This window comes from Trachurus trachurus (assembly GCF_905171665.1).
Source record: "Trachurus trachurus genome assembly, chromosome: 24".
Lineage (NCBI taxonomy): Eukaryota > Metazoa > Chordata > Actinopteri > Carangiformes > Carangidae > Trachurus > Trachurus trachurus.
The window spans coordinates 17,734,961-17,760,587 of record NC_139910.1 but is presented as its reverse complement, the minus strand read 5'-3'; the positions used below and the strand labels follow the sequence as shown (position 1 = coordinate 17,760,587).

General features: G+C 43.1%; 3 protein-coding genes across 6 annotated transcripts in view; 1 reads left to right on the top strand and 2 right to left on the bottom strand.

Annotated features, from left to right (window-relative positions):
* Positions 1-84: 84 nt before the first annotated feature.
* On the bottom strand, positions 85-2,437 carry LOC311007519 (uncharacterized protein). The gene is made up of 2 exons (XM_084000740.1): positions 1,336-2,437; positions 85-673 (listed from the first exon to the last, which is right to left on the bottom strand). The coding sequence occupies exons 1-2, from the start codon at positions 1,397-1,399 to the stop codon at positions 156-158; spliced, it is 582 nt and encodes a 193-aa protein (XP_083856866.1). The 5' UTR covers positions 1,400-2,437; the 3' UTR covers positions 85-155.
* fam228a (family with sequence similarity 228 member A) lies at positions 2,436-6,306 on the top strand. Of its 2 annotated transcripts, XM_084000738.1 has the most exons (9): positions 2,436-2,497; positions 2,777-2,862; positions 3,870-4,046; positions 4,120-4,197; positions 4,883-5,077; positions 5,174-5,245; positions 5,359-5,446; positions 5,759-5,906; positions 6,006-6,306. In XM_084000738.1, exons 2-9 carry the CDS (start codon positions 2,779-2,781, stop codon positions 6,130-6,132), a joined length of 969 nt encoding a protein of 322 aa, XP_083856864.1. In that variant the 5' UTR covers positions 2,436-2,497; positions 2,777-2,778; the 3' UTR covers positions 6,133-6,306. The 2 variants fall into 2 exon arrangements, with proteins under 2 accessions (XP_083856864.1, XP_083856865.1); XM_084000739.1 differs by lacking the exon at positions 2,436-2,497 and having other exon boundaries at positions 2,751-2,862.
* A 229-nt stretch (positions 6,307-6,535) lies between these two features.
* The window catches only part of LOC311007516 (intersectin-2-like), a 36,525-nt gene continuing 17,433 nt past the window's right edge, over positions 6,536-25,627 (bottom strand). For 2 of the 3 annotated variants that reach the window (XM_084000734.1, XM_084000735.1), the window contains exons 8-39: positions 24,978-25,120; positions 24,588-24,651; positions 23,608-23,745; positions 23,417-23,523; positions 23,061-23,323; positions 22,816-22,965; positions 22,579-22,719; positions 22,362-22,449; positions 22,118-22,257; positions 19,663-19,802; positions 19,048-19,495; positions 17,867-18,036; positions 17,565-17,625; positions 16,157-16,383; positions 16,014-16,051; positions 15,764-15,930; positions 15,575-15,608; positions 15,352-15,473; positions 14,108-14,204; positions 12,908-13,099; positions 12,666-12,710; positions 9,983-10,104; positions 9,754-9,860; positions 9,250-9,433; positions 9,009-9,107; positions 8,716-8,883; positions 8,337-8,549; positions 8,062-8,183; positions 7,890-7,972; positions 7,468-7,551; positions 7,185-7,358; positions 6,536-7,014 (exon numbers count right to left, since the gene is read on the bottom strand). In XM_084000734.1, coding sequence (XP_083856860.1) covers positions 6,863-7,014; positions 7,185-7,358; positions 7,468-7,551; positions 7,890-7,972; positions 8,062-8,183; positions 8,337-8,549; positions 8,716-8,883; positions 9,009-9,107; positions 9,250-9,433; positions 9,754-9,860; positions 9,983-10,104; positions 12,666-12,710; positions 12,908-13,099; positions 14,108-14,204; positions 15,352-15,473; positions 15,575-15,608; positions 15,764-15,930; positions 16,014-16,051; positions 16,157-16,383; positions 17,565-17,625; positions 17,867-18,036; positions 19,048-19,495; positions 19,663-19,802; positions 22,118-22,257; positions 22,362-22,449; positions 22,579-22,719; positions 22,816-22,965; positions 23,061-23,323; positions 23,417-23,523; positions 23,608-23,745; positions 24,588-24,651; positions 24,978-25,120 — 4,483 coding nt within the window. In that variant the 3' untranslated portion in view covers positions 6,536-6,862. The remainder of the gene's footprint in view (positions 7,015-7,184; positions 7,359-7,467; positions 7,552-7,889; positions 7,973-8,061; positions 8,184-8,336; positions 8,550-8,715; positions 8,884-9,008; positions 9,108-9,249; positions 9,434-9,753; positions 9,861-9,982; positions 10,105-12,665; positions 12,711-12,907; positions 13,100-14,107; positions 14,205-15,351; positions 15,474-15,574; positions 15,609-15,763; positions 15,931-16,013; positions 16,052-16,156; positions 16,384-17,564; positions 17,626-17,866; positions 18,037-19,047; positions 19,496-19,662; positions 19,803-22,117; positions 22,258-22,361; positions 22,450-22,578; positions 22,720-22,815; positions 22,966-23,060; positions 23,324-23,416; positions 23,524-23,607; positions 23,746-24,587; positions 24,652-24,977; positions 25,121-25,627) is intronic. The other variant, XM_084000736.1, reaches the window with a different exon arrangement.

Here is a 25,627-nt window from a genome sequence, read left to right as displayed (position 1 = left end):
ATATCATTTCTTCTCTTTGATTCTGTTGGTACTATTCCCTCAGCAACATTAGGGGTCAAAGTTCAACCTCTCTGCAAACCAATGACCTGTAACCCTTCAGCAATTAAAAGAAGGCCTCTTATGTGCCAATTAACCAGGAAATCGTTGTACAAAGATTATCTATAGACAGGTGGCACGTCGACCTTGATGCGTAAAGCGCTGACAGGGTCTTGACAAAACACCGAGATGTATTCCAACACTTTAGAATTTAGCTTTTTCTCGCTCTCTTTGGCTCTGTGTCGCTCTTTGTCCCATCGCTCCTTCTCTCCGTTCATTTGGGAGAACAGGTTGATCTGGATGGTGCGCAGCGTCGCCGCCAGGACGTAGAAGCCTCCCTGCAGCATGTGGCAGAAGGCGGCGCCCACGGCGAGCGCCGCGCCCATCAGGTTGGGCACAGTCTCGCACACCACGCACATGCCCTCCAGGAAGTGCAGCGTGCCTTTCCTGGCCAGGGGTTGGCCTTGGTGGAGGTAGCCGTGTTGGGACGGGGTCTGTTGGGCATGATTGAAAAGGTATCTCGCGCAGTCGGCGAAGTGGGTGGCGGCTCGGCGCAGCGGGAGCAGGGCCAGGTACAGGTGACAAGCTGCTTTGGTCAGAGCATGGAAGAGCAGCCGAAGCTCAAGCACGGCGTTGCCTGGAGATAAGAGGGTAACGGGGTCAGTTGGAGTCTAATTAAACACTGTGGCTAATGTCAGTAACCATTACAAACAGCGTCTGCCACTGGATTAAAGTCGGTTCACCAGCCATGTGGGCAGTGGGTGTCACCTGAGCACGCAAGTGAGTGGCGTGGCGCGTTATTACGCACAGGATTCGTCGTTATTAAAGATGCTTTATTCTACGGTACTGACAAATTCTTTAGATTTTTGCAAATATTAATATTTGAATAGATTTGGCACAAAATCAGTTTTTATTATTAATCTCAGAATTGCCAAAAGCACAGTCTCAAGTGAACAAAACCAATATTTTTCCGAGCCATATATTAAGCCAGACACTCTTTGTTTAAGATGTACTACACACAAAATAACTCAAATGTTTTAGTGAGTGACGCGCGCTGTTACGCGTGTTTGAGCGTGCGTAAAATCAGAGTAATGTCATGATTTCCTGATTTAAAATTATCCTATCAGCTGATATATTCTAGGCAATTTTTATTTGTCTTTTTTTTTTCTTTTTTGCAAAACTTAAACACAATATAAGAGCAATAGGGTACTTTTAAAGCTGTGCATTGAAAGCTGTGAACACCATAAGGTAGTTCCTGAAAAACCTCCAAATCCCCACTTGTCATTTTTTCCCTCTTACCGTCTATAAAGCAGAAAATCCATAGGAGGGCAATACACGCTGCCAACGAAGTCCACCAATCCATGTAGTCTCCCCCCTGTCCAGGACCCGGCAAACGGAAAGAAAGAAAGCAGTGAAAATCCCAAGTTATGATCTGGCCAAGCCCTGCCCTGCCTTTACGCAGCTAATACCCAAACATTAAGTACTGGCATGCTCCGCAGGTGTCTGGGTTGTTGCAGCGGAACACCTTGAGAGCGCACATCAGGTGTCAACGGGCGCATTAAGAGCAGCAGAGTACAACTCCTTAACCCACTGCACCGCATAGTAACAGATTTACAGCTCCACGCACATGGACTCCCTCTGAAGCTCTGCTCACCTGGCTGGCATTGAATATTATAGTTTACAATTTAAATAAGAAATGTTCATCTAAATAGGCCACAGCTGTTTGTTTGTTTCTACTCAGATTTCTTTGAGCTAGTCAGAATCCCCTGTGATACGAGCAGGCTAAGGGTTGTCTCAGTGTCTATTAATGGATATTTCTCAGTCTGTGTAAATATATCAGCCTATTACTCAGGTTGGATAAACTCACTGTCTAAACACACGTGAGTGCTAGACAAGGTATCCCCTTCCTAAAATAGACATTGGTTGTAATTGAGAGTATAAGTTAAAAAAAAAAAAAAAAAAAGTGAAATAAATAAAAGTGAAAATGATCTGCTAAATTTAAAATGTTTTAATTAATTATTTATGTTTATGTTTTTGACCTAAAATGTCAGTAATTGTGCAACAAAAATAAAAATTAAAAAACTTTAACAATTTGTTATGTGAAACTCCACGTGCGTTCTGAGAATGTCTTTGCAGCGCGTGCTCGCTTGTGCGTGCCTGCTGGTGTCATGGCAACAGGAAAACCTCCAGACGGTAGGACACCTGGAGGAGGCCTCTCCTCTCCTCTCCTCTCCTCTCTCCTCTCCTCTCCTCTCCTCCTCTGTCTCCGCAGGTTACTGTCTCTTTTGACCGCTGAAACCTGGTCCGAGGGGAGAAACAACCAGTCGCCAGTCTTTCACGGAGTTTCACGTTTTATTTAACGAGCTTAAACGCGCTAAAACGATGAGAGTGTGTTTAGGTTTGGCTCGTTTTTTGCCGTTTTCTCCGTGAACCTTCAACCCAAACGTCCTCGTCAACAAAGGTAAGAAACCATGACAGTATACTGTGTTAAGGGTTACAACTCCTAAAGTAGAGACACTGTATGAATTTAATTTAATTTAACTTAATTTAATGTAAAATAAATACATAAAATAAAAACAAATATCTTCTACATTTGTAGCCTTTAAGCGTAACGCGTGGAGCATAGATAAAGACTACAGATAATACACGCAGGGTGAAATTAATTGGGGCAAACAGACTCATAACAAGCTCGTTATCATAACTGATGACTCAATATTATTATTTCTTTCTCATGATGCAGGGATGGGCCCAATGAAGAAGAAAAACACTTCTAATGGTTGGATCACCTTCCACACATCATTTCCTACAAGTCTGTTGAAACCAGAGGTAAAGAAAACATGCACATGGTTGTTTCAGGTACAAATATACTGAAACAACTTCAAAACAACAAACAACAGTTTATTAAATGGTTTCAACATACACACCTATTAGTACCAACCTGCCGAACTCATAATGACTTCTTATAATAATAAGGGTGAAGGTTTGTTTTCTCAACAGTAAGATATATAGACACTTTTCTCTCTTGTATACATACTGCTGTTGCATTTGCATTATTGCCAACTAATAATTTATCACCAGTCTAACATCAGAGAGGCTGTGCGCCTCTGCCAGCCTGGGTAGTTTTGGCAGTGAGTACAATGCTTGGCTCAATGCATGGCTGCCCCTCTCTCTGTCTGGTTGGGACAGTGACAGTGTCTGAATGTACCATGAATGAAAAAGGTTTCAAGTTATTGACAGACACATGACTACTCTTATCTTTTTATGGACAACGGAAAAATGCATAGGGCTGGATCAAAGTATCCCAATCCATGCCCTGCACATTAAATGAAGATAGGGCTATTAATTCAGACTAATACAAGAGGCACAGCAACGTAAAATAAGATGCCATTTTCATGCTGATACCAAACCTGTTAGGTCAGACCAGTGAGAAATCTCTATATTGCTCTCACATACATGTCCTACTATATTGTGGCGTAACAGTGAGACGCAGCTCATGTTTCCACGTAGTGACACGATCTGTCACTGCCTATTGTGCTGGCTTCTGTTACCTCCTGTGTACCTCAATGATTGTGTCTGGTCCGTAGGTGAACTCGAGCTGGGATTTCCAGGAGTCAACAATCCCCTCTTGTCTCTGCAGTTTATGTTTTCACACATTTGCATTCACAGTGGGGTAAAATTCACAGTTATGAAACAAGATGTAGTTCGAGTCTGATCTAACTATACAATGATGGTGTCTTTTCAGATTAACAACACATGATATCTGAAAATGAAACTGCAAAGTAGGACGACAGCATGTTTTTAATACCAAGTAAGTTGCTCTACTGGTGTTACAGGAATGCCCAGCAGAGGTGAAGGATGCAACAGGGGCTGCAAAGTTTTCATCTCAGCTGAGTGTGAGGCCGACCAGTGGACGTGGGAAAGCAGGGAAAAGGGATGAGCCTCTGCCCTCTGGTCCACGGCCCCTCGTCAAACAGGCCTGGCTCTCTCACACCTCCCTCAGACAACTGCAGGTAATACACTCATCCACAAACATGGACACAGTAAGAGAGAGTGACTTTTCTTACTACATGTGCTGCCATTTAGGAAAAGGTGAAGGCTGAAAATCAACAGGCCAGAGAAATACTCCAACCATTACTGGACACGAGAAATGGTTTTGTGAAGGTAAGATGCTTATGGTTTTTGTAGCATATATTTAAGTATTTGGGGGGGGGGGGCTTTTATGGCCTTGGCATACTTCACCGAAAATCGATAATTCACCAATTTTCTTCTCACTGTCATGCCAAGAAATAGTTCAGAGAACTTTTAGAGTTATCAAAACCCTTTTTGAGTTCCAGGGGGGGTCCGGCTGGCAACGGATTTTCATACAATGGCGGCGCATAGTGCTCACTTTTGAATCGTTCAAAACACACACTATGAAACATCCAAAAACCTCCATACTGCTCGCCAAGTGTCCTGAAGCCGTGACAAAAATTCATTTGATCTCTGTTTTTAGCCTTGTTGTAGCAGTAGCTCCCAGTGGCTCTATTGATGTTTGTATGCATGTGCGAGATTTGCTGGGAGATGTTATTCCTTGTTCACATCACACATCCAATGGTTTACAACGACGAATGAACATCTCACAGCAAATCTTGAGCAGAGAATTTGGCAAATTTGCCTAAATGTTGAAATATCCCTTTAAATCCTCTTACTTATGTTGCTTTCAAGCCCAAATCACAGTTTATGAAGTAGCAGATTTTTCCATATCTTGCTCTTTTTGCCATTACAAAAAGAAAGCTTTGCATCACATGGAAATATCTTGACTTTTCTGTAACTCCCATGTTGACTGAATTGTGTCGTCGTTATCGAGGAGCTGGAGATGTTTCTGACCCAAAGAGACGTAGCCGAGCTGAGGAGGAGGGAGCTGCTGCACAAGCACTGGACTGAGCAGGTATGGTTCCCCCTCCAGAGGAGAGTGGAGGAACATGTGTCCAGCTGTAGCCCTTTGGAGGCCCAGAGGCGCCAGAGCTTGTACAGTCACTACCTGCATCACTGCAACACCAAGGTATCGCCGAAGCTCAGACTTTCTTCTGTGCAACGTCGTTCACCCAAGAGACACTCATTTATCTGACTTCCTCTTACTTCTGTTTTTCATTGTCAGGGATGTGTGTTTCTAGACACTTACAATCTGAAGGAGTACAATCCCTTTCTTCTCAACACCAGACAGTTCAAGGTGATTTATGGCTTAAATATTTCACTCAATGTGTGAGAAAAATCAGTTGTAGACATATTCACATGTTTCAAATCTGTCTGTTAGTGACGATGTGTTCACTGCTCTATCCTTAGCTCAACACAGCTGATTTAAAGGACTCATTACACCTTCAGTTACATCAAAGACTGAGAGAAAAGAGAACAGCCCGCTCTTGTGAAGCAGGTATCTTTCATTTTCATTCAAAAGGAAATTGAAGGCTTAATATGAATGCTTTGTTCTGAGTTTGACTGAGATAAACACTTGAAGGCACCCTGGCCCAATTCACTTGTGCAACTGCTACATTACATTTTAGCTGAATGCTAAACAGTTGTTTATACTCATTTATATTCATTTCATTACCATCACTTGTTACTTCAGCTTCACGAAATGCAAATGATTGGAAATCTTCATTCGTTTTAGATCTTTGCACAGATTTGTGATGTTTTCTTTTTCAATCACACTTCATGATATCAATTAATTTCTGTTCTATTTAAGGATGTCAGTACACAAGGAGACAAGCAGAGCAGCTGCCTCAGAGTGCTCGTCCTCCCAGTGAGTCTCAGGTCAACACACTTCTACTGGTCTCATCCTCATCCACAAAAACACCAGTGGTGGACGAGACTGAAGGGAAGCAGCCCAGCAGGTACACATATGCACATTTCAATAACATTATAAGATCTGCAACATCAGTTAAGAAACACTAAAGTCGGGTGCGAAAAGTAACACCATGTGTCTAACCCAGGCTCGACACGATACCATACCACATACTTGCAACTGCCACACCGGATGGAAGGTGCCGTCAGACCGGATGCTGTTTCTCCACATGTGGAAGTTCACAGCAGCTTCGGTCCTTTCCTACATTCAAATAAAATCTGTTCAACACACATCTTCACCTCTGTTGGCATTTAACTACCTCTTAGTTTTCCCCTGGAACCATATTTGAAATTTCAATGTGCGGGACAATGTGGGAAAGCAGTGAAACAGTCACGTGTTTACTGTATGTACCTTTTTATTCGCGCCATTTTCAAGTTTTAATGGCATACTTGGTGTCACCACAGGGGTGACCTTTGACATTACATTGTACAGTGTTGTGCAACAAAGGGCAGAGTGAATGCATAGCAGAGTATGTGTACACATGTTGGACAGGCTGTATTCCTTCATTAAGATTGAAATAGTATTGTATACAAATTTGTATATTTCTATATAATGATACAAAAATATTGCATTTCTTAACCGTTTAGAAAAACAACCTGGTTATATCTTAAGGCATGGTGAAGTATTGGCAATTTTGTTCATGTTTTTGCTTTTTTTTTTTTTTTTTTTTTTTAATTCCCTTTTCCAGAATAAATCACTACTTCTAAATTGATTTTACCAGTTTGTCACTCTGCATTTTTAGCTTGCTCTCCTTCACTTTATTTTTGAGGTCATATAAATGGGTCCAAACAGCTCAGGGACACAAGCCAGAACATGAGTTTTTCATTGCATCGCTTATGCCGCCGCAAACAGGGACTTTTAGGCTCTTAAAACTGTTTATGAAAAGTGTCTTCTTCCTCATTACTTTAAAATGAATGTCTGTGCCTGAGGGAGTGTTTGCTGTCCTCATTTGCTCGGTTCATAAAGCTGTAGGTCTAGTTTCACCCAAACCTCTCCAGTCGGGACTTCGTGTAACAGTAAGCGTCGGTTGGCAGCACCTTTGCTCTCCATCTCTTTCTTGATGGTTGCCACAGGAACTTCGGTCCGACCCAGGAAATCTAGAGAGGCAGGAGACGGTAATTAAGCATAAGTGCAGAAATTAAAGCTTTAAAGACATTTACACGCAAGTTGATGGGTTTTCACCATCTGAAACACAAAGTCAGACAGAACAGAAAGAGACAGGACAAAAAGCTTTGTAGTTATAATTGTGCGTCTCTAATCCACTGACCATCTGGAGAGAACTGGTCTTTCTCAAACACAGTGATACACAGGACGTCCTGGTAGAGGTCTTTGATAAAGAACTGGCAGTTGAAGTTCCACTTGGGGTTCAGAGTGTCGCTGACGGGCCGGGAGGTGTAGCACTGAGCCCCCATGGTCAGCTCACAGTACGGGTTGCTCTTCCCTGGAGGGCAGTAATGAACCTTTTTTAAATTAATTACTTATGGATTGGAGAAGGAAAGGAAATAAATGGAGCAACAAACAGCCACTGAACAACAGCACCGGGGCCTCACCGTTGGGTTTACAGGCTTTGAGCTCCTGAGCTTCAGTGACGGTCACCAGCAGTCGGCCGATACCACTGGTTTTCAGAGAACGTGCTAAAAGAAACAGGGAAACATTGGACTTACAGCTGAAACACCAGAACTATGGAATACTGTGTGGACACAATACACACACATCTGTGTTAAAAATGAGTAAGGGACTGGATGAAAATTATGAGAAATTAAGATTACAATATAAAGTGGTTCCTTTTTTTGATTCACTTCATATCTTTATTTTACTTTAATCTGAATCACATTGTAATATAACGCTGGCCACCACAATATTCAAAGCCAAGCCTTCAGCTCAGTATCTCTTCATTCTGAAGTTGGACATGGCTGTTCTTAGATGTTAAGGCAGCATTCGATGTCATTAAAGTAGACGTGACTGTGTTTACCTTGGTAAGCCTTCTCTCTCTTTTTCTTCTCGGTTTCTATGAAATGTTCAGACGCCGCCTTGATTTTCTGCACCCACGTTGTCCTGGCAAAACAATAAACGTGTGAAAACTCCAGACGGATTAATCATCTCTTTGCTAAGACTTATGCAGACGCCCTAGTGCGTGTGTGTACCTCTCGTTCAGGGTCTCGGTTTTGAGCGTGTAGACGCGATCAATGTGCGAGACGTGGAAGAGTGGCTCGTCGCTGGAAGGATCTGGAGGCATTTTCACCAAAACCTCATTTAGAAATAGTGGCTGGAGAGGAAAAGAAACTGATGAATGAAGGACACACTGGCTGATATCCAGTAAAAGGAAAATAATAAGCGATGTGACCAATAAGCACAAATCGCACTTTAACACCATGATTCATATTAAAACCCTTTGTCCAGTGCTTGGCCTCTTGCTTACTGTTTTGTACATCTTTAGTTGGATGTTGGTCTTGGGGCTGAATAGCTTGTCTGGTCCCGAGGAGGAAAAAGGTTTGGCGCTGTGTGTGAGGAGGAGAAAATCGTTGAAGAGGAAAGCCCACAGCTCCCTGCTGCTTTTGGTTTTGTAGAGCCGACCGCTGTGGAGCAGCTTGCGAGGCCCGAGGCAGTTAGTCAGAGAATTGAAGACCAAGTGCTGAAAGAGAGACAGGGAGACAGTAAAGCACGACTGAGGCAAGAGGCAAGTACAATAAAGTGGTTTAGTGATAAATGCTTCCTGGTTTTGCTGCTGCATGTATGCATTTGGTTACAGATTACATAAAATCTGAGGTTTAACTGCAAAGAAATGCACGTGTGTTTACCTCTATAGATCCCTCACACTGGACGTGGCTCTGGATCCACTCCAGCCTGTCTGAGTTCTCCTTCTCCCTGACTCCCTCATTGACCTGAGAGCACAGCTCCTCGGCTCGCTCCAGAGCTTCTTTCAGCGGGCCGCGGTCTGCGTGGCAATCTGGTGTGTGCTCCAGGATCTGCCCGACGGGAGGATGAAAGTAGAGAGATAGAAGAGAGAGCGACAGGGATTCAGGCAATGAATATCAGACAGAAAAAGTTGGTGTCTGAGGAATATTGTAATTAGAGGACGGTTTCCACGTACATTCTTGATAAGCAGCGGGTATCGTGTGATCCTCTGCATGGGCTTGAGGAGGAAGCTGGACAGCGGCATTCCTTTACAGCGGTAGTTAGTGGCGATCTTCTGCTCGAGAGGAGGCAGGCGAATGAGAAACACGAAGATCCATGTTTTATTCTGTCTCACAGAACTCACACATCTATTTTGTATCTTTTTATTGTCAATCCGATTTCAAGACTTTGCAAAAAAAAAAAACACAACTTCGTACCTTGAGGAAGTCTTTGAAGTCGGGCTGGTTGTGGGTTCTGCTCTGCAGCAGGGCGGCGGCGTTGAGCTGGCAGGAGCAGAAGCGGATGTAGGGCTGCATGTGCGCCAGCTCCGACGCCAACAGGTCTCCGATCAGCTGAACCGGCATGTTCTCTCCTCCCGTCTTTTTCCGGACACGCAGAGCCCTGAGACACAGATGGTGATGATGATAATGATGATGTGAAACACTTAAAAGAGTTTTGTTACAACTAAGGCAAATCCAAGCATGGAAGTGTCAAGTCTTCCAGCTTGTGTGACAGGTGTGTGTGTGCGTGTGCACCTGTGAATTCTGGCTGAACCATCTAAAATACTTTGAACAGATCAAAAAGCAGATCTCTAAGTAAATCTCCATCTTTCAGTGTGCAGACTTCACTTTTGCAAGAAGCAGAAAAGATTAAAGACATTAAACAGAATGGTTAAAGGTGGTGTGTGTGTGCATGCGTGCGTGTGTGCGTGTGATACTTACTTGAGCAGTTTGGTGTTACACATAATCAGCTCCCTCCAGTTAACAAAGATAACTGCCATCTCGGCTTCTGTTAGACGGCCTGACTCAGACATGGGCTTGTAGAAAACCTGAGATGCATAAACAAGCAGTGACAGAAACTAGATCAGTGCTTCAAATTACCACAGAGAAGCTGACAGTTTGTAAATATCCCAATATTTTCGAGTCTGTGTGTGTGTGTGTGTGTCTGTACCTCCAGCACCAGCTCCAGGTCGTCCACATAGGTCTGCTCAGTCTGGATGAGCTCATGGATATAACCCTGTCTCTTCCTCTCCGGCGGGGTCATGGTGTCCAGCGTCATCAGGTCGGCACACCCTACAGTGCACACACACATGCCCATGCAAACAAACATACATGCAGGCGGGCATGCGTGCATGCACAAACACACCGGCAGTATGTGCAAGGCAAACACACATAACAAAGGCTTTTCTGTCAATCGCCAACATGGAGAAAAAAACCTGCTCGTAAAAAGCACTACACGCGTCGACATGTTAAAATCTCCCTTTATTATCAGTTCTATGATATTTTATTTACATTTAATGCACAAACAAGAGTGAGGCACGTTGTACTTGCAGTACATGAACTCAAAAGGAACATACCAGGCAATGCTAATGCTAACAACACTGCTACCGAGGACTCTGGATGAAAGAAAAATGAAGCACCTTTCATGGTGAAGCGCTCGCTCCCAATGATTGCATAGGTGTGAATGAATAAAGTAGCTAATGCTTGAGTGAAAGAGCAGTGGAAGACTTAGTTGGTAGTTCAAGTCTTTGAGGTTCAAACTTGGCAGAGATGTCAGCGGTGTGGTGTCATCTACTCTAAACGGATGGTATGCTAATATCTGGGGTTTTCTTTGCTGGTGATATCACAGTTCAGTACAGCATGAGTCTCAATGATAGATACCTGGAAGCATTAATAAATGGAGGAGTGCATAAGAAGTGGTAATAATAACACAATCGATTAGTTTTCAGTTCAAGCAATGTGTTAGCAAGCAGCAAATCGAGGTTACTGGTGATTTAAGCAAAAGTGAGTCTCCACATTGGTCCATTTTAACAAGGTTTAATGTTGTTAGTGCAAGAATGAGTGACCCTGTTAAAAAAACTCCATCATACTGATTCACAGCTTCAATTTAGAAAACTAAACGACTTCACTCTGATTCCATTTACATAATTATTTTCATTATACTGTGTAACCAAACTCTTTTGTTTGATATTTCCATTAATCTTTAGCAAAACTACACTTTCCATGCTATTGTATTAGAGGGACAAAAGCCTCTGAAAGTCATGTCTAGCTGCCTCTGCCTCGCTCCCTCGGTTAATTAGTTAATTAAAGAAACATCCAGGGAAACACAGGGGAGGAGAGAGCGAGAGGGGAGCGGAGGGGGGGGGGTAAAGGTGAGAAATTAATGACTAATAGGAAAAGACAGAAGAGGAAATTTAACGAAGCGCAGGTAAAAGAAGAAAATTAAATTTTTAAAAAAGAGAAGGGATAAAAAACAGAGGAGCACAGAACACCACAGTCCTAAACGAGTGAGATAGAAAGCGCAGAGCTGGGCTGTTCTTGCTGGCGGCTGGGCTTCCTGTTGCGACAGGGCAATTCGGATTGGCTCAGACAGAGGGGAGAGAGTGAGGAGGAAGAGGAGGAGGAGGAGGAGGAGGAGGAGGAGGAGGAGGAGGAGGAGGAGGAGGAGGAGGAGGAGGAGAAACAGAGAGGAAAGCCAGCATTACTGTCCTACAGAGGAAAGAAAAAAACAGAGATGAGGTGGAGGAGCGGGAGGGGGGAGATGAGTGAGATGAAGGAGAGACGGAGAGACAGCAGACATTAATATAGTTTTAATATTAATGCTGGACTCTTACATGCAGGTGCATTAATAATGCATTTCTGGAAATGTAAATGTTATTGCTGGTCATATCAGCTGGAGCATGATGATCATTTCTTACATTTCATCTCTGTAACCGAGCGCAGACGTCGTGTACTCGGGCGTGTATGACTCAGAACATGTTCATTAGATTTCAGATTTCATTGAGTTTTGTGTCAGCAGGCTTTAAAAGATTCACACTAATTAAACGTCCTTTGTGTTCATTCTTATTAACAGAGACCTGCTGCTGCGAGAACATGCAAGCTATGAATACTAATTCAAACACAAAAGTCCTGCTTCAAAGGGGGGCTTTTTTTCTATATATATATAAATATATCTGACCAGCTATGTGTGAATGAACAGTGAATCTGCGTGAGTGGAATCACACCCATCCATCCCGACAGAGCAGTGCTCACTGTGTTACCTAGTGGACCAATGCATTGTATTTCCCAAGTGAAAATTAAGCTTCAATTTCCAGAAATGTGACAGATTAGGGAAAGAAATGTGCCGGTTAAATTTGAAACACATCAATGGTTACTCTGGTTTGGTAAATCCGGTGATTTGTTGGCATGGATTGTTAAAAAGAATAGTTTGCCATTTGGGAATCTTCTCATTTTCGTGCCGAGGGTTAGTTGAGAAAATTGATATGTTGGTGTCGGTGAGTTAAACATACAGCCACGGCTCTGACGTGGTTATATGACTGTAGCTTTATATTTTAAAAAAGCCTTGAAAGTGGCATCAATCTTCTCAACTAACTCTCAGAAATTCCCCAAATGTCAAACTGTCCCTTTGAATGATTTTACACTCTTGGTGAAGTCGGTTTAGAGAAACTTAAAAGGCCTAATCCATTTTGTTTGCTCAAATTAAAATCTTTAAGTATTCATTTATATTCTTGTGAATTCATATGAGTTTTTCCCCAATCATCAAACTGTAGGGGATTGAGCCTTTTAAGATCAATGGCTTTATGTTCACCAGTGATCCCTCAGTGATTGACACAAACCAACTGTTTGAATCTTACCGTCAGTCTCTCCATGCTCTGACATGGACAAGGAATCTACTGTGCCTGAAGTGAGCCAAGTCAACCAATGAGATTTCTCAGCAGGAAGAAAGAAGTTTGTTTCTACAGATCTTAAACATGTTTCATCATTTTCCATTTCTTCCCCCCCCAGCACTCCCACATAACAATATTTCCAACTGAATGTGAATTATTGATTTCTTTTTTATGACAGTAAAACAGCTGCCCCTCTCAGGTTTACTCACATTGTTGGCTGGGGTCAGACTCTGTTGTCATCTTGACGTAATTGGTGGGCAGCAGGCCTGTGACTCCGTTGGCTTCTCCCTTCCACCAGTCAGGGTTTGTCTTGTCCAGGATGCTGATCAGCTGACCCTTGGAGAAGCTCAGTTCGTCCCGATTGGCAGCAGCGTAGTCGTACATGGCGATAACTGAGCACACTGAGGGATCAGGGTATAAGGGATGTGTTATTAAACACCCTGATAATGTATTTTCTCAGTAAGTCTTTTTTAGTGTGAGTAATAGGGTGCTTGGGATTTTCACACGGGAGACTTCAGTGTTCCTACAGCATTTTCCTCCACCAGATCTGAATTATTACCTGGATCAGTTTCAACTTCCACAAACTCATACATCTCAACCTAATAAATATGTCTAAAGTTTTACATTAAGACCCAGAAATGTTAACCTCACAATGCAATGTTAAGGAAACAAAAAAAAAATCATGTATCTACTCCTTTAACCAGATCCACAAGAGAATGTAATGCTTCTTCCACGGTTAATACCCAAACCCTCCATCCAGTTTGATGCAGAATTGGTTTGATACTGTTTGCATTTTCCTGCTGTCAAACAAACAGGAAACAAACCAACGAAACAGATTTGGGTAAAAATATACTCTCCTAGGGGGAAGTAATAAATAATAAGAACTAAAGATGTTTTCTTTAATTTTTAACTGGTTTGTGTTTAGCCATGAATATTTAATGTTAGAAAGAAAATACTTTAGATGTGAGGCCTAGTTTCTGGGGCTTTAATAAATATTGATCAATAAGATAATTCACTGCAGTCAGAAGTGAACTAAAATAACTAATAAGTCTATTGAAAATAGAAGAAAAACTTATTATGGTTTTCTGGGATTGTTAGAGACATTTTATTTGAAAGTGCCTATTTGTTCACTCATCCCATAAGTTAACCACTTACAGATACAACTTAAATAGCATCTGCACCACACTTCATGCAAGAATTAATATTATTATACAATATAATTACGTAAAGAAAAATCAGGGGCGCTGAATTGGAACCACAGTTATTGGCATGGTTGCTAGAGTGATGACTCACTTAATAACATCTCACAGTAACCTAGCAATACAAATAAAAAATGTAGAAACAAACTAGACAGGTCGTGCTCGCTCATCACAAACAGGCTGTCGTGTTCAGAGAGTGTCGGCCGTCACCTGGCAGAGGGGAGGGAGAGGACTTGGTGCTGGAGGGACCCAGGAGCTTGACGTGAGAGGAATGAAACCAGCCTCTCTGACGCTTCTTGCCCCGAGCCTGGGGGGATAAATACGTGAGACCGAATCAATCTCCTGCCAGTTCACGTCTGAATTCCAAGTCGAGGGGATGAATTGATTAATTGATTTTGTCGGGCGCAGCGCCGAACCTCCAAAATCTAAGCAGCACAAACAACAATTTATCTTCTTGAACAATGATGGATCTTTAGAGGAAATTTACGTTCATGGCCTTCATACTGTAGATCCAACCAAGGTTTAGACTCAAGTCTGTGGATGGATCAAAGGATTTCTTTTCCTCATGTCATCAGAGGTGATTTAAAAATGTAGCTTAGCATTTTCATTTACTACTGGTGATACAATGCAATTTTGAGAAAACTGCAGTAACATTGAACAAAGCTGTTTTAGTTGTGATCGGAGCTGTGTTGCTAACTTGGCCCGGCTCTCATTACTGTACATTCAGGAGCTGCAGCCTCAGCACAAAACAGATTGGCCTCTCACTGCCGTAGACACTTGACCTATAGACACCTCTGTTATTACTCCTGTAGCCGCCTGTCCACCTTTCATCAGCTGCTCATTGATCTGACCAGTCAGCAGATACAAACACATCAACAATATTACCTCTGATGAACTTCTTCATGGTTTTACTTTCTATGCACCACAAACTAATGCACATCATGTCAAACTAAACCTAAACAAGCAGAAATTGTATTCCATTATCAATTAAATAAGTAATTTGGTCTTGAAAATGGGCAACATTTGTGAAACCTGAAGATGAAGCCTGACTGTGTCTGAATGTCACTCCAATAAAGCATTAAACTATTTTTACCTGATTAATTTATTGATCAAGTTTAGTTTCAGATGGTAAACACATTATGACAACTCTTTAACCAAGAAGAGCACAATTTTTATCACATCATTCAGGATGTAATTTCCTTAAGTCAAAGACGGAAAGGACATAAAAAGAGGATGTGTAAGTATTCCCCTCTGAAAATATGCAGTGCTGTGTGACCAATTAATCACACAGTGCCCCAAGACAAAGTTGACCTTGGTCTTTGAGCCAAGGTAAAAACTTTGCGGCTGAAATGTTTAAGGTTTAGCAGCTACCATTATTATTTTATTCTTGCTCCTTAATAAAAAAAAAAGACTCCTGTAATTATACTAATGCCCTACAGGCTTCAGTGACTCACCTGCAGTTCCCCGAGCCACCAGCCGGTGGAGTTCTTGGCCAGGACCACGATCAGTTGCCCTGGAGACAGTTGCAGCTGATGCATCGTCGGGGTGACAGAGGCGGTGACTGCCTGGGCGATCTCTGTTGAACCAAACAGAGAGTGGAGGGGAGATTTAGACCCAGCAGAGAGCCACAGTTAACCAGCAGGTTCAGTGTGTGAAGTGTGTGGGCTTCAATCTCACCAGGCTTCTTGACTGGAGCTCCAGGTCTTGACGCCTTAATGAGAGAAGAGATCGTAAAGCACATGTTTAACAACTGAGACTGTAAAATAACTTTAACTAAAATTAAAAAAAAAAAAAATCAATTAGCTTATTAACTTATTTTTACAATTATGATTTTTTAAAAAGACACCAGTTCAGTTCACAGCTCACCTCTGGCTCAACAGGTCGGACGTAGTTGGAGGGAAACACCCCGGTCTTGTCTCCGATACATCCTCGCCACCACTCTCCTTCTCTCTCCGTCACCATGACAACATCCCCCTCAACAAACGTCAGGTCCCCCGCCTCTGGGCTCTCATACGTGTACAAGGCCACGTACTCTGGTTAGGATTTAACGTTAGGGATATTGATAAGGCAAACGTAAGTCAACCTTTCAGTTTTCTTATAGATGAGTTAAACTTACCCTCCAGGTGAGCAGAGTCTGAGTCAAATGCATCCACCCTACGACGGGAACAAAACACAGTCAAATCTAACTACAGTTTTACATCAGACAGATGTGTGTGTGTGTGTGTGTGTGTGTGTGCGTTCTCATGTGTGTATTCCTACTCTGTGTTTCCGCCGGTCTCCAAAGTGACATAGCTTTTGGGGAACCATCCCTGCGTCCCGTTGAGCTGTCCCAACCACCACTCCTCCCTCTGCTGCAGCACGCTGATGATGTCACCCTGCGAGAAGCTCAGCAGCACGGTGATGGCGTCACCGGAGGAGAGGTTGAGGTGAGTGTCGGAGGTGGCCGACCACGAGGAGACAGCACGGGCCAGCAGAGGGACCGGGGACTGAGGAGGGAGCGAAACAATTAATTTCGATTACAAACCAATAGATCAACTCGAAATAAATATCTGCACAGCTTCACCTGACCCTTTAAGACCGTGAGAGGTAACCTACAAATGTCAGACCTACTAACACTGATGTTTTCTGCGGGGGAGATGGAGATCTGTGAATGTCTGTGTGACCCGCGGAGAGAGAGCAAGAAACTCCCAGCGGAGAAGGACTATAAATACACAGCCATGCTGCTGTTGAAGTGTTTGTGTTGGAGTTTGCAGCGCTGTGTGTGTAACCCAGCCAGACCTAGTTCCTCAGCTGCCAAAGACAGTTTATAGCCCAGATATGTACTACGACGGCCGAGAGAGACCACTACACTGACAGGAAACCAGCTACGGTCAGGAATCTGTCTCACTAAACAGCAAAATACAGATAAAACTGTATTTTTCCAAATTTTACCTGATCCAATAATTTTTATACTTTGATTTTAGTGAAAATAGACCAATTTAAACTTTTTCACACAGTAAACTGAGGTGGTAAACATGGTTATGCAGCGACACATTAGTGTATTGGGTAACACTTCACAATAAGGGTCCCTTAATTAACATTAGTTAGTACATTATTAAGCATTAATTAACTGTTTACAGATATATTAACAATGATTATTATGTATTACTTAGGATTAGGAAACACATTAATTAATGTAGCCTATTAGTAAGCAGTTAATTAATGTTTACTACTCAAAGTTAGTTAATAAATTAAGTAATAATAAAAGTTGAATAATGTAATTACTTATCATTATGTATACATTACTCAGCAAGTCAGCATTAATTAACCCATTAGTTTATATATTAATGCTTAATAATGTACTAACTAATGTTAATTAAGGGACCCTTATTGTAAAGTGTTACCGTGTATTGTATTGTTAGCATAACAAGTTTTCTGCGCCTTTAGGCTCTTGTTGTCTTTTAATGTGACAACGAATGACAGAGTGTAGAGGAATATAGAAACCCTAAAAGCAAAAGACTTCCGTGTTCCTCCTCATGAATAAAACTTGGGCTCTTCCTCCAGGAAATAAATGCTAATCTCTCTAAACTGTCACAGTGACAAGACAAGTTTTCGTCTTGCTGCTGAGGTAGGTCACAGAAAAGTTCATCCGTCCATTTAAAGCAAGTTCACTGACTTTCCTCCGTACCTGTGAAGCGTCTGATTGGGCGGGAGCTGTGCTTTCGCCTGTTACCTCCCCATCTGGGACTCTGGGAAACAGGAGGTACAAAGCGTAAGGGAAGAGGGGAAAAAACAGAGGAATAAAAACAAGCCAACAGTAGAGTGGCATAAATTACAATGCCCAAGGTGACTGTTACAGACTAGCAGTCAGCGAAAAAGCTCAAACTGTTCTATCTTTAGTGTTGAGAAAGTGAAACATCAGACAGAAAAGGTCTTTGGAGACTGTCCCAACCCATTTCTCCCTGTGTGGTGAGTGAGTGTGTGTGTTACCCTATGATAAGTGGCGGTGGCGGACGGGACGTTTTTCCAGGTGAAGTGGGGGTGGTCTCCGTGGCGGAGGCCGTGGGACATTTCTCGGCGTAACTCTGGGGGAACCAGCCCCTGTTTCCGCGGTAACTCCCACACAGCCAGCCGGGCTCACCGACGGTCTGCTCATCCACCTGCATCACGGAAAACACAGTTTAATCACACTCAAGTCACACAGAACAAGGTGGCGATGATGAAAAACACGGTGTTTCCCCCACTGCAGTCGTTACTGTTACACAACAACGACAACAACACAACACACAAGCGCCGCATTCACACAGCCGTCACGTTGTCACAGTGGTGACGGCTGCACACGCTGACATTTTGCTCTTTACACACCATCTGCTCGCCGCACTGCCCTTTTTATTCGGGCAGATTTGACAACTTTTTGTTTACACTCGACCTTGTTTGTTGCTGTAGCTGTGTTGTGGACCTTTGCCAGCTCACACCTTGTCACTGCCTGACTGAGCCGGGCTGGCAGTCGAGGTTCAGTCTATTAGTCCGCTCATTAGTCCTCTCGCAGAGGCAACTCTATGGCAATGTAGTGATTTAGGCTGGATTATCTTCACATGAGGGGACAAACTCGATATTTACTCTACTCTGTGATTGAAATTGTGATTATTTTTGATTTCTATATTTTTATTTTTTATACTGTACATATATACAAGGGGATGATATACGTTTTTTTACTTCTTCCTACTCCATGTTCCTACTGTTAATAATTTTTTTTCTGTTACTTTTTGGAGTTCTTTTGGTGCTTTTCTGTTGTTGCTTGCTTTGTTTTCTGTCTGTTTCTTTTATACCACTTTACCTGTTCGAAATAAAGGCTTAATAATAATAATACTAGTAAGTAGAATGATTATTTACATAATGATAAATAATATCTACATTCTGAGTAAAATATTTGAGTAAAAACAGTAATGAAAGTTTGTCTTGCTGTGCAAAACTATGAAGGGAAGAGTTCCTTCTGACTGGTGAAGTAGGTTAAAATGAAAAACTGAATCACAGGGTAATACTCAAAATGCTGAAATATTTACATCATGAAAATACTGCCTCAGTCTCTGCATCTCGGGGTAAAAGTGTAAAATCTGTGAGTCAGACATCTGCATTGTGTATTTACAGTTTACTGAGTGTGTGTGTCGTACCTCTATGTGACAGTCTGCGTCGATACTCAGCTCATCTGCGTTGCGGGCGACAAACGAGTACAGAGCTTTATACGTGGTCAGCTTTATAGATTGTTCTGCCGCCGCCGCCGCCGCTGTCGCCGCCGCCACCGGCTGCTGTCCTCCTCCTCCTCTTTCCTGTATCTCTCTCCTCCTCCTCTCCTCTTCCTCTTCGTTCCGTTTTCTCCTCTCTTCTTCCTCCTCCTTTTTCCTCTTCTCCTCCTCCTCCTCTCTTCTTCTCCTCTCCTCCTCCTGTGCTTTTTCCTGGGCTGCTCGGAGGCAGGCCTGCGCCTCCCTCTCCTCCTCCTCCCTCTGTCGGGCCCTCTGCTCCTCCAGGAGCCTCCTCTGACGGGCCTCCTCTTCTTCTTTCTCCCGCTTCTCCTGCTCCCTCTGCTCTTGTTCCCTCCTCTCTTGCTCGAGCTTTTCCAGTCTGTGGGACATCATTTTTCACTTTTTTAAAGCTCTTTAAATCATAAACCAACACAGCGATGGTGCATTTTTATTAGAAACGAAGTTCTCCACAAAACTCAGGCAGACTCAAGTTGTGGATCATGCAGAATAATGTGCTGCCCAAGTCATACGTTTTCTCACGCTCACCTGGCTGCCTCCTCTTCCTCCCTCCTCTTCCTTTCTTTCTCCTCCTCCCTGCGTCTCTGCAGCTCCCTCAGTTTCTCCTCTTTGACTCGGTGCAGGTCGTCCAGGACAGCCTGCTGCCTCACCTGCTTCTCCCTCAGCTCCTAATGCAGCCCCCGCAGATCCAACACATCAGAGGGGAACAGAGACACAAGCATCAACCAGCAGAACAACAACAGTCATAATCAATCACAACAACTGCATGCCGGCTTTTACTCTGCTCCAACCACAAGGCAGCTATCTGAAGATGATGTACAGTAGTGTCTAGAGACTCCGTACTAAATCTATAGCAGGTAGTGGATGATATATATCATGTGTGGTGGTTTAAAAAGTATTTGATGCAGTAGCACAAATACAATCATTCAAAATAAACTGACGCAAAAAGGAGGAAGATCAAAAATGTAATATGCAGACAATATCAAAACAGGGAACTATGGGAAAATAAGTTTTAAATTACATACATATAAACCAATCAGTCACAATATTAAACTAACCCGTTTAAATGTCGTGGCTAATCGGTGTTACATATAAGCTGAGATCAGTTATTCTCCTTGTAAACCTGTGTTTGTGTGTCTGTGTGTGTGTGAGTGTGTGTTTTACCCTCAGGGTTACTCCTGCTTACCCAGAAAACACAGGCTAGAACAAATCCCATGGAGAGAAACAACATCAACAACAACAAAAAAATAAATAAAAAAAGGAGGATGTAGAACCACAGCAGAGTTTAAGAAACTAAAACGTAAAGATGAGACGATGAGCGAACAGATCGAATCGTCACAGAATGAAAACAAAACAAAGTTTGGTTGATTGAGGCCAAAGGAGAAAGCGAGAGGTGGGATGAATTAGATAAATGAATAGCTTGGGGGTGATGAAGAGGATTACACAGTGGGAGGTGAAGAGAGGGAGACGTAGAGGAAGAGGGATAACCTTGATGAGAAGGAAGAGCTGGCTGAGGCAGGCCAGCAGAGACAGAAGGCCCCGCAGGACACAGTCATCCATATCCCCAAGCTATGAGAGAAGCACACGGTGTGACGACGGAGGGAGGGAGGGAGAGAGGGGGAGAGGGATGGACAGTGCAAGTGGAGGCATCACAGGAAAAAAGAAATGAGTGCACACGTCGAGAAAAGGAAGATTGAAAAGGAGGAAAGGAAAACATCCCGTGAGCAGGAAGCAGAGGAAAAAAGAGAAAGACAAAGGTTAAAAGCTTTAAAAAGCAGTTAAGAAATAAAAACAATAGAGCAGAAGAAAAGGGAAAGGCAATGCCGCAATTATTAGTTTCAGATTGATGACAGGCTGTGAGCGGCCGTGACATCATTCTTCACAGGTATTGAATTATCAGGCTTTCTGCCAGCAAATGTGTGCATCCGAGCCTCCAGTGTGTGCACAATAACGGCTGGGTGTCAGGGTTTTCTTTGCCTGAGGGCTGAAACTTTAGAGTCACTGTGACCAGTTGAACAAGATTTCACAGCAACACTTTAAAACTCCCTGTTTTTGTTAAATTCCAATAAAGCCTGCGCCGAGTCAGGGTAAAAATAAAAAATAAAAACTTTCCACAGAGCAGCTTCTGAGAAATATTGATGGCAATGATTTGGTTTTCTTTGGGTTCCGCACAGCCATTTGTCTGCATTGTTTTTTTTATATATACAGTATATATGAAAATCTCTAAAAACTTCCTTCATTGTGTTCATGTTTTGCCGATGGATTCACAACCAAAGCAGCTTTCAACACTCGACTTCTTTATTTTCATACTGTATGGAAATGATGGAGGCCAGATGAATTAACATTCAAATTTCGAAAACGCATGAGAATGATTTGTAAAACGATCACTGTCAAGTAAGAGTCAACATACAACTCGATTTATATTCAAGAAAGTGAAAGTATAGAATACAGTTGTTTAAGATTGTGTGTTGTGTTTTTAATCATAATTTTAAAAAGAATAATAATAAGTTAAAAAAAATATTTCTCTCTGAATTTTTTTTATCAATTACGAGACATTTCAGGCGACCCCATTTGAATTCCAGGCGACCCCACGTGGGGTCCCGACCCCAAGGTTGAGAAACACTGAGTTAATATGTTAAGGACATTATTGGCAGGTGCTTTTGTATATCACAATACACCCCCGCCCCCCAGGACCCTTCCTTCCCTGTATTCAAAATCTGAATTCTCTGCCTTCCCACAAGTGAAAATATTGAACGTAAACATCTTCAAACTACGAGACATTCCCCAGAGACTAATGGGGAAACATCACAGACACCACATCGCGGCCACAGTGCGATCTGTGTAGCAGCTTGACCCGGCTCGTCCTGCATTAAATTTGGGTTATGTTGAATTCAAATGGTCTAAAACTCCTTTGAGGTTTGAGGCTAAAAATGCCACCACCATCCTCCACATCCTGATCTGCTCCTCTGTGCTCGTCACTGACCTTAAGCTCCTTGTTGTACTGCTCCATCTGGGCCAGCTTGTCTGTCGTTTCCTTCTCCAGAATGTCGAGCTGGTCCTTCAGCCTCCGGCAGTTCACGCCTTTCTCCGTCACGCTCGTGGTCAGGGTGGTCAAAGTCGCCGCTACAAGGCAAAGGTCAGCGGTCAGAGATGAATAACCCAGAGAATCCAGTGACCCCCCCATGCGTGCTGTGCTGTGCTGTGAGCAGGCATTTGTTTGTACCCACATGACAGTTTGTTGAGGCTGATGTTTCGCAGCTTCTCAGTCAGCCTCTGTTGTTCTGGGACCAGCTGCGACAGCTTCCTCTGCCAGTCCTGTGGAAAACACAAAGACCCACACAAACAAAGAGAAAATCTAAATACATTTATGGAAATAATCTGAGTGAGAAAAGTTCAAAAGAGCAGAGACGAATTATTATATTTTTATTTTTGTTAAATGTGAACCTCAAACTGAAGCTGCAGAGTGTTGATCTCTGTGATGCGCGTGTCCCTCTTCTGATTGATGAGATCCACCTCTGCTTTCTGAATCCGCCTCTTGCTCTGAGCGTCACGGAGACGGCTTGAGATTTGCTTGTGCTTGTTGCCCTGGAGACCAGATGTTAGTTACCAGTTTGAGCCCATAAACTTCGTTAACACCGGACATTTTATTTGTGAGCGTGCGATGTGTAAATGTAGTCTCACCACAGCCTCAAGCTCCAGCTCTAGACTTTTCTTTTTGGCCCTGAGTCGAGTGATTTCCTCCTGCTCCCCCTCTCTCCTCCTCCCCAGCTCCTCCCTCTTCCCTCGTTCCCACTCCTCCCTCCGCTGGCGCTCCATCTCCTGCTTCGCCGCCTTAAAGTATAAAGAAATATCGTCACCGGATAATGAATCAACAATCTAGATATCTAACATCTCACAGATGAGATGAGGCCACCTCTCCCGCTCACCTCCTTCCTCTCCAGCTCCCTCAGCCTCTCCTCCTCCCTCTGTCTCTCCATCTCTCTGTGCCTCTCCAACCGCCTCTCCTCCTCCAGCCTCCTCCTGTTCTCCAGCTCCCTGGCCTCCCTCTCCCTTCGTTCGTGAGCATCCCTCTCCTCCTTTTCTCTCCTCTCTCTCTCTTTCCTCTGCTGCTCCTCCAGAGCCAGTCGTCGTTTCTCCAGCTCGGCGCTGCCTCGTGCAAAGTTCTCCTTCAGTTTGTCCTCAAAGGAGACTAAGACAAAGAGGAAGAGAGGAGGATGACCCAAAGCAAAATTCATCAAATCATGAACATAACTAAACAAACAGCATGCAGACGACACCATACCACTGCTCTTGGTCTTTTGTGCAGATTCTGTTTCTGTTGTATCTATTAAACAGGGAGTTATGTAGGGTCCCGTTCCATTCACAAGCTCACTGGGCTTTATTCCTCCTCTGAAACAAGAAAAATACGGTTGTATGTGGTTTGAATTTCATCAATGAGTCCAGAAAATTAGCATCAGTCAGGGTGTATGTTACCTGAGAGAGGGAGGGACCAGGTCTTGAGGCAGAGTGAGCGGCAGAGGTCGACCAGTTTTAGCCATGTCCACCAGGTGCATGGCCAGAATGAACTCATCAGCTCGTAGCTGACCGTCTTTGTCCACGTCTGCCAGGGTCCTGTGGACACACAACATACTATAGTGAGTCACAGAGTAAAGTAAGAAAGCTGTACCTCATTTTTGGAAAGAAGATGAATATGATTTTATAGCAGTCTCATTGGGCTCTGGTCACTTGAGAGGAACGGGCTGTAAACACTGACAAATTATCACCCCATAACATTGTTATGGGAAACAAGTTGGCAAACAGACACAGAGCGACACTGGCCTTCAACTGGAGTCATGAATCTGACCAACTCACAAATAAGTCCAATATTAAATGAGGAATTTCATACTAAATATGAAATGAGGGGACAGGTATAAACTGGTGAAGATCATCTCTGGGTTTGTCACTACAAATGACCCTTTTTACATTACATGTAGTCTTTTGATCCATGGCCAATAAACAATATTAGTGCAGCTTTAAGTTATTTTGTAACAACTGGAACATTAATAATAGTAATATTCTTGGGGTAGTTTGATACATTTCCAGCTGAGAATCTGTTTAAACTAGGGCCACTGCAAAGGAGTGTCAATAATATAATATATGCAAATCTTTATTGTAATATCTGCTTTTACAAGTTATTTATCCCCAATGAGTATGTAACTCCATCCTTCAGGCAAATATTTTATCCTGATGAAGCCATAGATCAGTAATAGAGTGAAAAAATTTCCATAGAAGGCGAAGAAGCAAAAATATTGTTTTAATGTCCTGACATTAGGCATGCATATTTGCCCCCTGTCTGATGATTAATAGCTGCTTTCATTAGCTTACGAAAGACATAGACCGGCTGAGCAGTGTTTACAAGGGCGATCTTACATACACAGGTAAATTGACACAAAACACATGCACCTTGTACTCACCAGATAGTAGCGAGCTGAGTCTGGGTGAGGTTTGATGCTATCAGCGCATTTCTTACCTGAGGCCCTGAAAGGTAAAAAAAAAAAAAAAAAGAAAAATCATCAGAAACAACAACAGAGTGGTTTCTCACCCCCTCTGATATGGATGTGTTTGCCTGCTGACATCCGTCGAGTGGGGTTAAGAGCGATCGCAAGAGTACGTGAGTGCATGTGTACAAAGGGAAAGTGACCCAGCGAGTGCTCTGTCAAACGTTGACAAAACCGCTCATGAGCAGCCAAGCGGCCCTGAGAAGCTTGTGTTTATTTAAGTTGGAGACTGTCTATGTGTGTGTGTGTGTGTGTGTGTGTGCATGTGTGTGTGTGTGTGTGTGTGTGTGTGAGAGAGAGATGCACCTGACAAGTAGCCACTCATGAGCTTGTCTAGTGTGTTGAACTGCTGACGGTACTTCAGTCTGGAGGCCTGTGGAACGGCCCAGTCGCTTGCGCCCGTCTTCGGAGAGTTACTGGCCAAAGACGTGGTGGAGGAAGAATTTGAACTATGAACAAGGAAAAGAGAGACATGTCAATATGCCAGGATATCACCTAAAGGGAAATTACACAATAATATCATGTGGTCAGCGTTGCCTTCCTCCCTTGTATTCCAGCCTAGACTTAAAACCACTAATTGCTCAGAGACTCCCCGGTGTTTTTTCTCAGCTCTTAATTAGCTGTAGAGGAAGGTAGTGCAAACGGCCGCGTAGACAATGACTCTCTGAAACAAGACAGCACTGTGCTCTCAGGCTGCGCTAATCAGCCATTCTGTTTTTATTATAAACAATGCCCCTGCAAGAATAGCAAAAGGACAGGGTAGGTCGATGATGTTAATTTAAGAAAAATGTACTTTTCCTCAGTCATTACGGCCAGTTGGAAACTTGCAACGCCCCTCTGAAAGAAGAGGAGAGGTTTCAAGGAGACAATGGGAGATGGAGTGCAGGTTTCTCTCTCTGCCTCAGGGCTTTTTTGTGTGGTTGTGCACAATGGTGCCATACGATACAACACTATTA

What these genes read in the sequence shown, in the direction of transcription:
- LOC311007519 (XM_084000740.1), bottom strand. Translation starts at nt 1,399, where the DNA reads ATGGATTGGTGGACTTCGTTGGCAGCGTGTATTGCCCTCCTATGGATT. An exon ending in GATTTTCTGCTTTATAGACG is followed by an intron (nt 674 to 1,335) that starts GTAAGAGGGAAA and finishes TCTTATCTCCAG; the next exon opens with GCAACGCCGTGCTTGAGCTT.
- fam228a (XM_084000738.1), top strand. Translation starts at nt 2,779, where the DNA reads ATGGGCCCAATGAAGAAGAAAAACACTTCTAATGGTTGGATCACCTTC. An exon ending in CCTCCCTCAGACAACTGCAG is followed by an intron (nt 4,047 to 4,119) that starts GTAATACACTCA and finishes GCTGCCATTTAG; the next exon opens with GAAAAGGTGAAGGCTGAAAA. An exon ending in CGAGAAATGGTTTTGTGAAG is followed by an intron (nt 4,198 to 4,882) that starts GTAAGATGCTTA and finishes GTCGTTATCGAG; the next exon opens with GAGCTGGAGATGTTTCTGAC.